This window comes from Sciurus carolinensis, chromosome 3 (genome assembly GCF_902686445.1).
Source record: "Sciurus carolinensis chromosome 3, mSciCar1.2, whole genome shotgun sequence".
Classification (NCBI taxonomy): Eukaryota; Metazoa; Chordata; class Mammalia; order Rodentia; family Sciuridae; genus Sciurus; species Sciurus carolinensis.
Window position 1 is genome coordinate 52,437,151 of NC_062215.1, and position 10,279 is coordinate 52,447,429.

The window sequence follows — 10,279 nt, forward strand, 5'->3', positions numbered from 1 at the left end:
AGTCCGGGTGAAGCGAATACACGTCACCACCGGAAGTAGTGTCAGAGGGGAAGAGGAGGGGGGAAAGAGGAGGAGGGAGACCTCTGGGCAGTAAAATGGCGCCTGTCAGAGTGGGAAATCCAGCTGCAGAAGCTGCAGCCCCGCTTCCTAGCGGCTAAGAGACCGCCGACCTCGGGGAGGGGGAGGCCACTCCGGTCCAGCGCTCCGCGCCCTTCGTCTCCCCCTCCCCCTGCTACCCTGCTCCTTTGCTCAGCCTGCCCATTCTCTTGCCGTGGCCCTTCGCGCGCCCGTGCCCCCGCCCGCCCCTTTCCCGCGGGCAGCCCCCTAGTGCGCCTGCGCAGCGGGCCACCCTCAGCTTCCCCTTCCCCTCCCCCTCCCGTCTCCCTCCCTCCCTTTTCCCTCGCCCCCTCCCCCACTACCCCCTCCCCCAATTCTCCATCCCCTTCCCTCCTGGTCTCTGAGGACCCCGTCCTAGCCCGACCTGTTTCGTCCTGCAAACTCCGCGAAGCCGTCGGTGCCCCTCCTCGCCCATGTGGGCCCCCGCGGGCTGCCCACGCCTGTCCCCCAGATCCCCGTTCCGCTGGGCTTTCCCCTCGCTGGGGGTGGCTTTTTGAGCCGCCCGTTCCGTGCCCTTCTCTGCAGCTTCTCCTGCCACTCGGGGCCCCCGTTCCCCCTCCCGGCGGCGGGGGGCTGCCCCCGGGGGGCTGGCTGAGCTGGGCCGCGGGGGCCCCGGGGCCGGCGGTGCCGGGGTCATCGGGATGATGCGGACGCAGTGTCTGCTGGGGCTGCGCACGTTCGTGGCCTTCGCCGCCAAGCTCTGGAGCTTCTTCATTTACCTTTTGCGGAGGCAGATCCGCACGGTGAGCCTGGGTGGGCGCTGGCGGTGGTGGGGAACTCTCTTCATGTTGCTCATGGGTTTTCCGAAAGTGTCAGGCCTCTGGGCCCAAGAAGGGAGTCCTGACGGGGCTTTTCCTACAAGAGAATTAGGGCATCTTAATCGGGACGTGGGGTGGTGAGGAAGACCCTTATAATAGAACTGAGATCTGGGGGTTTTAATGGAACTAGATAGAATAGGATTTGGCAACTCTTGGGGGCTAGAGTGGTGGGTGGGGCGCTCTTTAAGAAAGCTGGAGCTGTTGCTAAAGAAACCAAGTGGCGGGGAACACCTGTTTGCTGGCAGCCCGATCTATGGATGTGGGCTTGTGAAAGACCCTCTTATTGGAACCTCAGGGTTTGTTTAGTCTTGGAGAAAGAGGCTTATGTGTGTCAAAAGTGGGGGTGGGTAGGAGGGCATTTGTAACAAACAAGGATAGGAACTTGGGGAAAGCCCTCGGTGTGAAGGAGAAACCTCTGCACTTCCCATTAAGGAAAACCCTCCAAAAAGGCCCTGAAAACTTATTTCATAGTGGGAGTGTAGGTTTATGGATTTAGAGGGACCCTGGACAGAAAAACATGCTTTTATGATAACATTGTTTGATTGTAGGAGGGAGCACATTAAAGTTTGGGCATCTGGGTTAGAAGACAGACTGGTCAGTTGTGGAGCTTGCATCTGAAGGTGTGCTTGTTTCTCCAGGAGATTCTAGCATTGCGAAGGGATTGGCGGGGGGGGGGGGGGGGGGTTGGAGACTGGATGTACCTAAGCATCTCTGGGTTCCCTCCCCCAAAGCTTTTCTCCAAGGTCGAAGCTCCTTTGGCTAACATCTCTTAGCGAATGTGCCCTTGTGTTCTCATCACCACTGGGGTGAATACTCTGAAGGAGTGTGGGGAAAATTGAGTGAACTGGGGTCTGTACTCTGGCAGATTTCAGTATAATTTAAAAGAATAAAATACAGTAGGTCAAGAGAATTCCCAGAAAACCCTGGGTGGTAGTGGTGATTGACTTAATTGATTTGGGGGAATGGCCTGGCCTTGGATTCATCCTCTCCAACAGTTTATTCCTTCCACTTCGTGATTTAGAGCTCCCACTGTTCTGGGAGGTGGTGGTTGTATGCAGGGCTATTCCCCTAAGAAAGCTAGAAACCAAGAAAAAATTGGGGTCAGAAAGGCAGAGACAGATTGGCTCCTGGGGTTTTCTTTACAAGTTGACTGTTATCCATTCTCTGTCTCTGCTCTTGTTCTGAGAATTCCCCCTTCTACCCTTAACACATCAGTTTTAGTAGTGTTCCGGTCCATTTATTGGAAAATCAGTTACCTCCAGAATTGCTCTTCGGGTAACACTGACCCCACAGCCTTTTGTCTTCTCTTCCTTTCCAATCTAGTTTCCTCCCCCACCCCACTTTCTGGCAAACACTTGGAGCATTCCCTACATGCCCAGCATATGCAACCCGAGATAGCAGGGCAGGATACCCGAGCTGTTTCAGCCCTCATCACAGCCCAGGGAGAAAAGAAGGGCAGATGCCTTGGGATTAAGGGGGAGAGGGGGTTTTTTGGTTTGCAAACAGGAGGAGCCTGTTTCTGGTTTGATTTAGGGCGTAGGCATAGACCAAAGAGTATGCTTTAAAAGAAAACAGCAGAGGGAACTGCCAGGCTTTGCATAGGTAGATCTGACTTAAGAAATATCCTCTAGAGAAGGCTTGGAGAAGGAAAACTGGAAGGCTGAGGTGGTGACATCCTTGTCCCTTGTTCACTTCTATCTCAAAGCTCTTACTTCATTCTGGCAGGTGGAGCTTTCCAATATTTTCTGTCTAGCCTGGGTACCGGGATAAGGAGGCTGCTCAGAGGGCTAAGGTTCTCTGAAACTTGTGACTTGGCTAGTAGAGACACAAATGGACAGGTGGCTGGTTAAAATAGGTCTGGTGGCCACCAGCCAGAGGAACTTAGCTGACCTGACAACCTTAGGATTCCCTCATTCTCTGTTCCCCTTAGCAATCCAAGGATTGCTTCTCCTGATTCCTACTCCTTGTCCACCAAGTCTGAGGCTCTCAGTTCCCAATGGGAGATGATGTTTCCACAACAAATCCTTGGGATGAAAGTGGGGATTTCTTTGTTTAGCATACCAAGGATAACATCATGGTTAAGATGGCAGGTTCTTTGGTCAGTCTTCAGAGAACAATCCTGACTCTACCTTTTCATTTATTCTCTTAACTGACCACCCTTGCTACAGTGTCCTAGGCACTAGGAAAGAAGTCATGATTGGGACAAAATTCCTATACTCATGCAGTTTTCATTCTAAATTGGGGAGATAAATCTAGCTGTGCAGACAGAGGCACGATGTTGAACCCTTGCAAGCCTGTTTCTTCATCCTTAAAATAGGGATAATAATGCTAGGCATGGTGGTGCAAACCTGTAAACCAGCAGCTCGAGAGACTGAGGCAGGAGGATCACAAGTTTGAGGCCAGCCCCAGCAACTTAGTGATACCCTGTCTCAAATAAAAACTAAGAAGAAATGGGATATAGCTCAGTGGTAAAGTACCCCTGGTAAAATTCCCAATACCAAAAAGGGGGTGGGGTGGATAATAACAATAATATAGGATAGTTCTAAGGATTAAATGAAATAATTCTAAATTGCATAGTGCCCAGCATGTGGTAAATAGTCAATTTTTTTTTTTTTTTTTTTTTTTACCAGGAATTGAACTCAAGGGCACTTGACCACTGAACCACATCCCCAGCCCTATATTGTATTTTATTTAGAGATAGGGTTTCACTGAGTTACTTAGTACCTCACTTTTACTGAGGCTGGCTTTGAACTCTTGATCCTCCTGCCTTAGCCTCCTGAACCGCTGGGATTATAGGTGTTCGCCACCACAAAATAGGCAATTTTTGATACCTGTTATTGTTACTGGCGTAGATTTCATGGGTTCTAATCTTTTCTCTTGTTATCCTTAGGTAATTCAATACCAAACTGTTCGATATGATATCCTCCCCTTATCTCCTGTGTCTCGAAATCGGCTAGGTGAGTATGGTGGCTAAGAAGACTCCTTGAGTTGGAGTAGGATTCCAATTGTGGGCTGGAGGTCAGTTGGTGTTTTTCTTTCCCATTCTGGTTCAGCCCAGGTGAAGAGGAAGATCCTGGTGTTGGATCTGGATGAGACACTTATTCACTCCCACCATGATGGGGTCTTGAGGCCCACAGTACGGCCTGGAACGCCTCCTGACTTTATCCTCAAGGTGTGTGGGGATGGATAGCAATGAAAGGATTGTTTGTTACTCTGCCCAGTCCTGGGCTCCCTTTCCCAGTCCCATAGTATCTGGTCCCCAATTCCTGGCACCAGTGTCAACCTGAAGAACAGGAGGCAGTGGGGGTTAGGGAGATGTTCTCTAGGTCTTTATTGCAGTGTTCAGAATTTGCCCAGTCCTTCCCTATTCCTCTACAGGTGGTTATAGACAAACATCCTGTCCGTTTTTTTGTACATAAGCGGCCCCATGTGGATTTCTTCTTAGAAGTGGTGAGTGTACACAAACTAAAGGGAATTCTGTAATGAAGAAATGGTTGTAGGACTCTGGGTATTTTAGGGGATTTGGAGAAAGGGGTGAGGAGAAGTGGATGAAGGCAATTTTGGAGAGGGAAGGCTGTAGGAAGGTAAAAGAATGACTTTCAGTAGTTGGGAGTTCATTTTTTTGGCAGGGTTTACTGGGGATTTAACAGGGGGATTCCACCACTGAACCACATCCCCAACCCTGTTTAGTGTTTTATATAGAGACAGGGTCTCACTGAGCTACCTAGTGCCTTGCTTTTGCTGAGGCTGGTTTTGAACTCGCAGTCCTCCTGTTTCAGCCTCCTGTGCTGCTGGGATTATAGTCATGCTCCACTGTGCCCTGCTGGGATTCATTTGTTATACTGATGTAATTCTATTCTTCATAGGCATCCTACTCTTTTGTGTTTCTATTTTTGAATCTTAAGTTACAGGATGCCTCAGACACTGATTTTGAAGGCTTGGGAAATTTCAGAATTGTGTGTTCCCAAAGACATTTGATGTTGCTAGGAGGCCTTCTGAAGTATTAGGCTGAAAGAGAACTGTATACCAATTTTAAAAAGCTGGGGTGGGGAAGGGACAGATAGATGTGTGGGGGTTGGGGAGGGAGAGGGAGAGAGAACTGAATGTCTAAATGAATCATCACCTCCTATAATACCTCTATCTCTCCCAATCTATTTCAGGTGAGCCAGTGGTACGAACTGGTGGTGTTTACAGCAAGCATGGAAATTTATGGCTCTGCTGTGGCAGATAAACTGGACAATAGCAGAAGCATTCTCAAGAGGAGATACTACAGACAGGTAAGGAGCTAGAGTCCAGGTTGAAGAGTGAGGCAGGCCAGCAGGGAGGGATCTGGCTTTGAGGCATTTGCCTTGATGGGGAAGTGGGGAGGTGTACTGCATAATCCCCTGCCTTTCAGCACTGCACTTTGGAGTTGGGCAGCTACATCAAGGACCTCTCTGTGGTCCACAGTGACCTCTCCAGCATTGTGATCCTGGATAACTCCCCAGGAGCTTACAGGAGCCACCCAGGTATGGGGGAAGGTGATGAATCTGTTAGGGCCAGGACATGATTCTGGGGTTGCCCCCCCCCCTGCCCCCCCCCCCCCCCCTTGGCAGTGCTGGGGATGGAACCCAGGGCCTCATGCATACTGGGCAAGTGTTCTACCAGTGAGCCACATACTCAGTCCACTGATGAGGCGTTTTGAATGGAGGGAACTAGAAGGCTGGAGATCTGGGCTTTGAGAGCTGGGATTTCTTGGTGTACTTTAGGTCCATGTTCAAGTTCTCTTTGTCACCCACCCCCATGTGTGAATTTCACAAGTCAGATTTCCTATATCATATTTGTTTCAGGTGGGCCACAATGACAATAAAGTGTGGCTAGAAGCTTCACACTAGTATCAATTTGGGTGATTAATATTTCATCAGGAAGATTTTAGTCAGGTTGTTGGGTGGGGTAGGTAGAGATTTTTTTTTTTTTTAAAGTGATGATTTTCAAGAAAAACCTCCAGTGTCTCTTGAATCCTGTTCTCCTCTACATTTTCGCCCACTCCAGACAATGCCATCCCCATCAAATCCTGGTTCAGTGACCCCAGTGACACAGCCCTTCTCAATCTGCTCCCAATGCTGGATGCCCTCAGGTAAGGGAAGTGAATTCTAGATATTTGAATTTCTGAGGAAAGGTAGAGGTGGGGGATCCTGAGGGAATAAAAACATTTGTCCTGTTTTATTTACTTACTGCTCTTCCCTTAAGAACTTAGTGTTTGGACAAGGTCTTCTCAACTCCAAAGCTCATCATTCCTAGCCATAGGGTTTTGGTCAGATGAACCTGTCTCATTATGTGAAAGTGGTGTTAAATTTTGCCCCATATCTCCAGTGAGGTGCCTTATGCTAGTGTGATGAGGATGTCAACTATAAGGTACTCCACCAATGCAAATTATTGTCATCCCAGGTTCACCGCTGATGTTCGATCCGTGTTGAGCCGAAATCTTCACCAACATAGGCTCTGGTGACAGCTGCTGCCCCTCCACCTGAGTTGGGGTGGGGGGGAAGGGAGGGCAAGCCCTTGGGATGCCGTCAGATGCCCTGTCCAATGTGAGGACTGCCTGGGCAGGGTCTGCCCCTCCCACCCCTCTGCCCTGGGAGCCCTACACTCCATTTGGAGTCTGGATGGACACATGGGCCAGAATGTGAAGCAGCCTCACTCTAACTTCGTGTTCACACTCCATGGAAACCCCAGACTGGGACAGGTGGAGGCCTTGGAGAGCCGAAACTGTCTGGTGGAGAGGCAGGACTGGCTGGAGTGAGAGACAGACATACCGTGATCCAGGAGGCTCAAAGAGAAGCCAAGTCAGCTTTGTTGTGATTTGATTTTTTTTAAAACTCTTGTAAAAAACTGATCGATTTCTTCACTCCTGCTCCAAGGGCTGGGCTGTGGGTGGGAGACTGGGATTTTGGGCCACTGGATCCTCCCTAAACTTGTCTTTCCCTTACTTTCCCTCCATTTTTCTCCCTAGATTCCCTCCAACCTGTAACTAGCTCTCTCTCTTTTTTCCTTTTCTCTCTTTTAAACCATGCATTATAACTTTGAAACCAAAGCTGCCCTAGGTCCTTCTCTGGGGTTTTGGGACATGAGGGGAGGGGACTGTGTTCACAGCCACCGTGTCCCAGAGCCAGAAGGAAAGAGCCGTCTGTGGGAATAAAGGGAAAGGTGGTGATGAATATGGAGAGGGAGTAGTGAATAACTGGCACCAGCTACTTTGGCGGGAAGGGCCCAAGTGACAGAATGGGAGTGGGACAGTTTCAAAGCAGTAGCATATGGAAGGATGAAAGGAGGTGAAACCTGGAGGCTCCGGAGGGTTTATAGCTGCAGAAAGGCAGGGCTTCGTCTGGGAACTGACGTGGACTGGCTAGGCTGGCGCTGCCCCCAGGCGGATGGCACCCGGGTCCGGGCGAGCCCCTACCCACTCTCGCCGCAGCCCCGCCCCCAGCACCTCCTCCAGGAGCCGGCTCTACTTCCTGGCACCCGCCACGTGACGCTCCGCCCTTCTCTGAGATCACATGATTTTCGTAGATGACAAATTCTTAAAGTGTTCTTCCGCCCTGGTGTGGGCCATACCTTTTGGAGTTCCTTTCCAGTTCTTATCGGTTCGCTCATTCCTGGTCTTTAAGCCTTCTACACGTCTGTCCAAATATCTGCTTCCTTCTCTCATTTCTGGAGTACGTCTCCGCCACTTGGGTACTACTTTGTTTTGGTGTCAACGGCCCCTCTTCAACGTAGCAATGTTTCGTGAATAGCTAGCCTTGTAATTGTCTCTGTTCTTCCCCTACGTTATTTCTGAAAGTAACTTCTGAAGAACCAAGTCTCATATTATGATTATCATCTCTTATCCTTTTTTATCCCAAACTTAGTTGGTGGGGGAGGTGGAGAAAGGGTTTTCAGTTATTTTTGACGATAGTAAAAACCAACAACCTTTGCTACGTTGCCTGCGTAGCTCATAAATTGATTCCAAAGAGATTACGCTGATGACGTGAGGAGGACGGACTGTGGGTGGTGCTACGCTAGCGGCGTTAGTGCGCTGTGCTAATGGCGTATCTTAGCAGGCGGGACAGCCCCGGAAGGTCGGGGGCGGGGTTGGTGAATAGGGAAGTGGCGCAAGTCCGTGGATCGCTCCGCTGAGTCCGCCCGCGCGTCGCCGCCGCCGCTGCCGCCGCCGCCGCCGCCCCCCATCCCGGCCCCCCCCCCCGGGTTCCCTCAGCCCAGCTCGGTCCAGCCCGGTTCCCGGGAGGATGAAGTTCGTGTACAAAGAGGAGCATCCGTTCGAGAAGCGCCGCTCTGAGGGCGAGAAGATCCGAAAGAAATACCCGGACCGGGTCCCGGTGAGGACAGTAGCCAGGGCGAGGGCTCAGGGCGCTAACGCTGAGGCCACAGCCTGGGCTTGGGTTTGAGACTAGCAGCGCCGCAGTTGGGCTGCCAGTCTGTGGTGGGGCAGGGAGTGAGCCTGAAACTGCTGTCCCTGAGACGAGGGTTGAAAAGAGTGGAATAGCTGAAGAGTTAGGGTTTAAGGGAATATCGACCGAAGAGAGAAATCTTGGCTTTCCTGTGAGTGGAGGCCTTGGGGATTTGACAGTCTGAACTTCGCATGGTCGTTTTCCGAGCTAACTTGAGTTTTCGAGATTGAAGCTCTAGTCAGCCCAGACAAGTCACCCTGCTTCTTTGATTAAGGTACTTGTTTATTATGACGTGCTGTTAGGGGATTGATCCTGGATATTTAGGTGAGCCAGCGAGGTCAGAATCTCTGGACTCAGTGCTGCATCGCATGTACAGAAACAAAGAAATGGGTCTGGGGCAGATTTGAGTACTGAGAATATATTGTAGCTTGAGTTGTTGACCAGTAGAGCTGTAGCTGTCGCCTAATTTTCATCTTTCCTTTATCAGGTGATAGTAGAAAAGGCTCCTAAAGCTCGGATAGGAGATCTGGACAAAAAGAAATACTTGGTGCCTTCTGATCTCACAGGTGGGAACCTAACCTAAGACTCAGGTTTGCTTCCTGTTGGTGGGAGTGCCATCTCTGTGGGAGGAGGCTCCGTCTAGCAGCTGTTCTTTGAAAGGCATTTATGACCTCTGTGACTTTCTTGCACCTTATATCTTTGGCAGTTGGTCAGTTCTACTTCTTGATCCGGAAGCGAATTCATCTCCGAGCTGAGGATGCCTTGTTTTTCTTTGTCAACAATGTCATTCCACCCACTAGTGCCACCATGGGTCAGCTATACCAGGTATGGTGCCTGGGAAGTAGTAAAGGCTTTGGAAAGGAGTCCTGGGAGAGTTTCAAGGGAAGAAAGTGCTAATTTAGCAGTTCTTGAATTAACATTATTAGCTTTAAAATTTCATGACCATCTTGGGTTGGAGTTGGACAGAACAGTGGGAGTAGAGAGAAGGGAATCAACCAATGAACTGAAGGAACTGTTCTTGTGACTACCCAGTTTCCTTCCCCATTCCAATATATCAGAAAACAGATATCTTGCCTCAGGACTACTGCAGGACTTAGAGTCAGTGAAGGAGAGTCAGGCACTGATTTTGGGGGCCCTAAGAAGAATGGTCCTTGAAGAACATATCTGGGGTTGGGGATATAGCTCAGTTGGTAGAGTGCTTGCCTCGCAAGCACAAGGCCCTGGGTTCAATCCCCAGTACAGCAATAAAAAAAAAAAAAAAAAAAAAAAGAACTTATCTGGTTAGTGGGTGGTTCAAGTAACTGAAACCCAGTTGTCTGAACACCATTTTCTGTTTTCATCCCCAGGAACACCACGAGGAAGACTTCTTTCTATACATTGCCTACAGTGATGAAAGCGTCTACGGTCTGTGAAGCTGCTGCCCCTGAGGTGGGGGGTCCCATTCCACAAAGAGAGAGGTGGCACCCTTTTCTTGACCTCCACCTCCTTCAGGCTCAGACACCACCTCCCTTCTTCAGGACCTGCACTTCTTAATGTTTGAGGCTTTCTCTCCAGCCCTCTTAGGAGGGGTAATGGTGGACATGGCCTCTTGTACCTCTCCTTCCTCCCCTTTCCCTACCTTTCTTTGTCCTCCATCCCTACTCCACTTTAGACTTACTTCTTGACTGTCAATCTCTGTCACCTCCAGTGATTGATTTGGTTTCTGTTCCTCTCTAACTGCCCAGGGGGCTTAGAACCCCAACAATCCCTTCCTTTCATTACCTTCTTTTTGGGGGGTAGATGGAAGGGCCTGAAATTGTGGGGGGAAGGTAGGAGGCACATCAATAAAGAGGAAACCACCAAGCTGAACTGAATTTTGCCTTGTGTTGTTCCCTCTGACTTTTAAGTCTTTCCAAGACCTTATGGGCTTCAGTAGTT

General features: G+C 49.9%; 2 protein-coding genes across 3 annotated transcripts; both read left to right on the forward strand.

Annotated features, from left to right (window-relative positions):
• Positions 1–51: 51 nt before the first annotated feature.
• On the forward strand, positions 52–6,810 carry Ctdnep1 (CTD nuclear envelope phosphatase 1). 2 transcript variants are annotated; one of them, XM_047543981.1, is made up of 9 exons: positions 52–860; positions 3,826–3,892; positions 3,989–4,107; positions 4,314–4,385; positions 5,096–5,212; positions 5,332–5,443; positions 5,967–6,051; positions 6,363–6,419; positions 6,651–6,810. In XM_047543981.1, coding segments are annotated over exons 1-9 (732 nt in total). In that variant the 5' UTR covers positions 52–758; the 3' UTR covers positions 6,652–6,810. The 2 variants fall into 2 exon arrangements, with proteins under 2 accessions (XP_047399937.1, XP_047399936.1); XM_047543980.1 differs by having other exon boundaries at positions 55–860; positions 6,363–6,810.
• A 1,264-nt stretch (positions 6,811–8,074) lies between these two features.
• Gabarap (GABA type A receptor-associated protein) lies at positions 8,075–10,210 on the forward strand. The gene is made up of 4 exons (XM_047543983.1): positions 8,075–8,290; positions 8,850–8,928; positions 9,069–9,187; positions 9,709–10,210. The coding sequence occupies exons 1-4, from the start codon at positions 8,201–8,203 to the stop codon at positions 9,772–9,774; spliced, it is 354 nt and encodes a 117-aa protein (XP_047399939.1). The 5' UTR covers positions 8,075–8,200; the 3' UTR covers positions 9,775–10,210.
• Positions 10,211–10,279: the final 69 nt, after the last annotated feature.

Coding starts and splice junctions, on each gene's coding strand:
- Ctdnep1 (XM_047543980.1), top strand. CDS start 759: ATGATGCGGACGCAGTGTCTGCTGGGGCTGCGCACGTTCGTGGCCTTC. Junction 3,893..3,988: donor TGTGTCTCGAAATCGGCTAG/GTGAGTATGGTG, acceptor ATTCTGGTTCAG/CCCAGGTGAAGAGGAAGATC. Junction 4,108..4,313: donor CTCCTGACTTTATCCTCAAG/GTGTGTGGGGAT, acceptor ATTCCTCTACAG/GTGGTTATAGACAAACATCC.
- Gabarap (XM_047543983.1), top strand. CDS start 8,201: ATGAAGTTCGTGTACAAAGAGGAGCATCCGTTCGAGAAGCGCCGCTCT. Junction 8,929..9,068: donor GGTGCCTTCTGATCTCACAG/GTGGGAACCTAA, acceptor TATCTTTGGCAG/TTGGTCAGTTCTACTTCTTG. Junction 9,188..9,708: donor CCATGGGTCAGCTATACCAG/GTATGGTGCCTG, acceptor TTTCATCCCCAG/GAACACCACGAGGAAGACTT.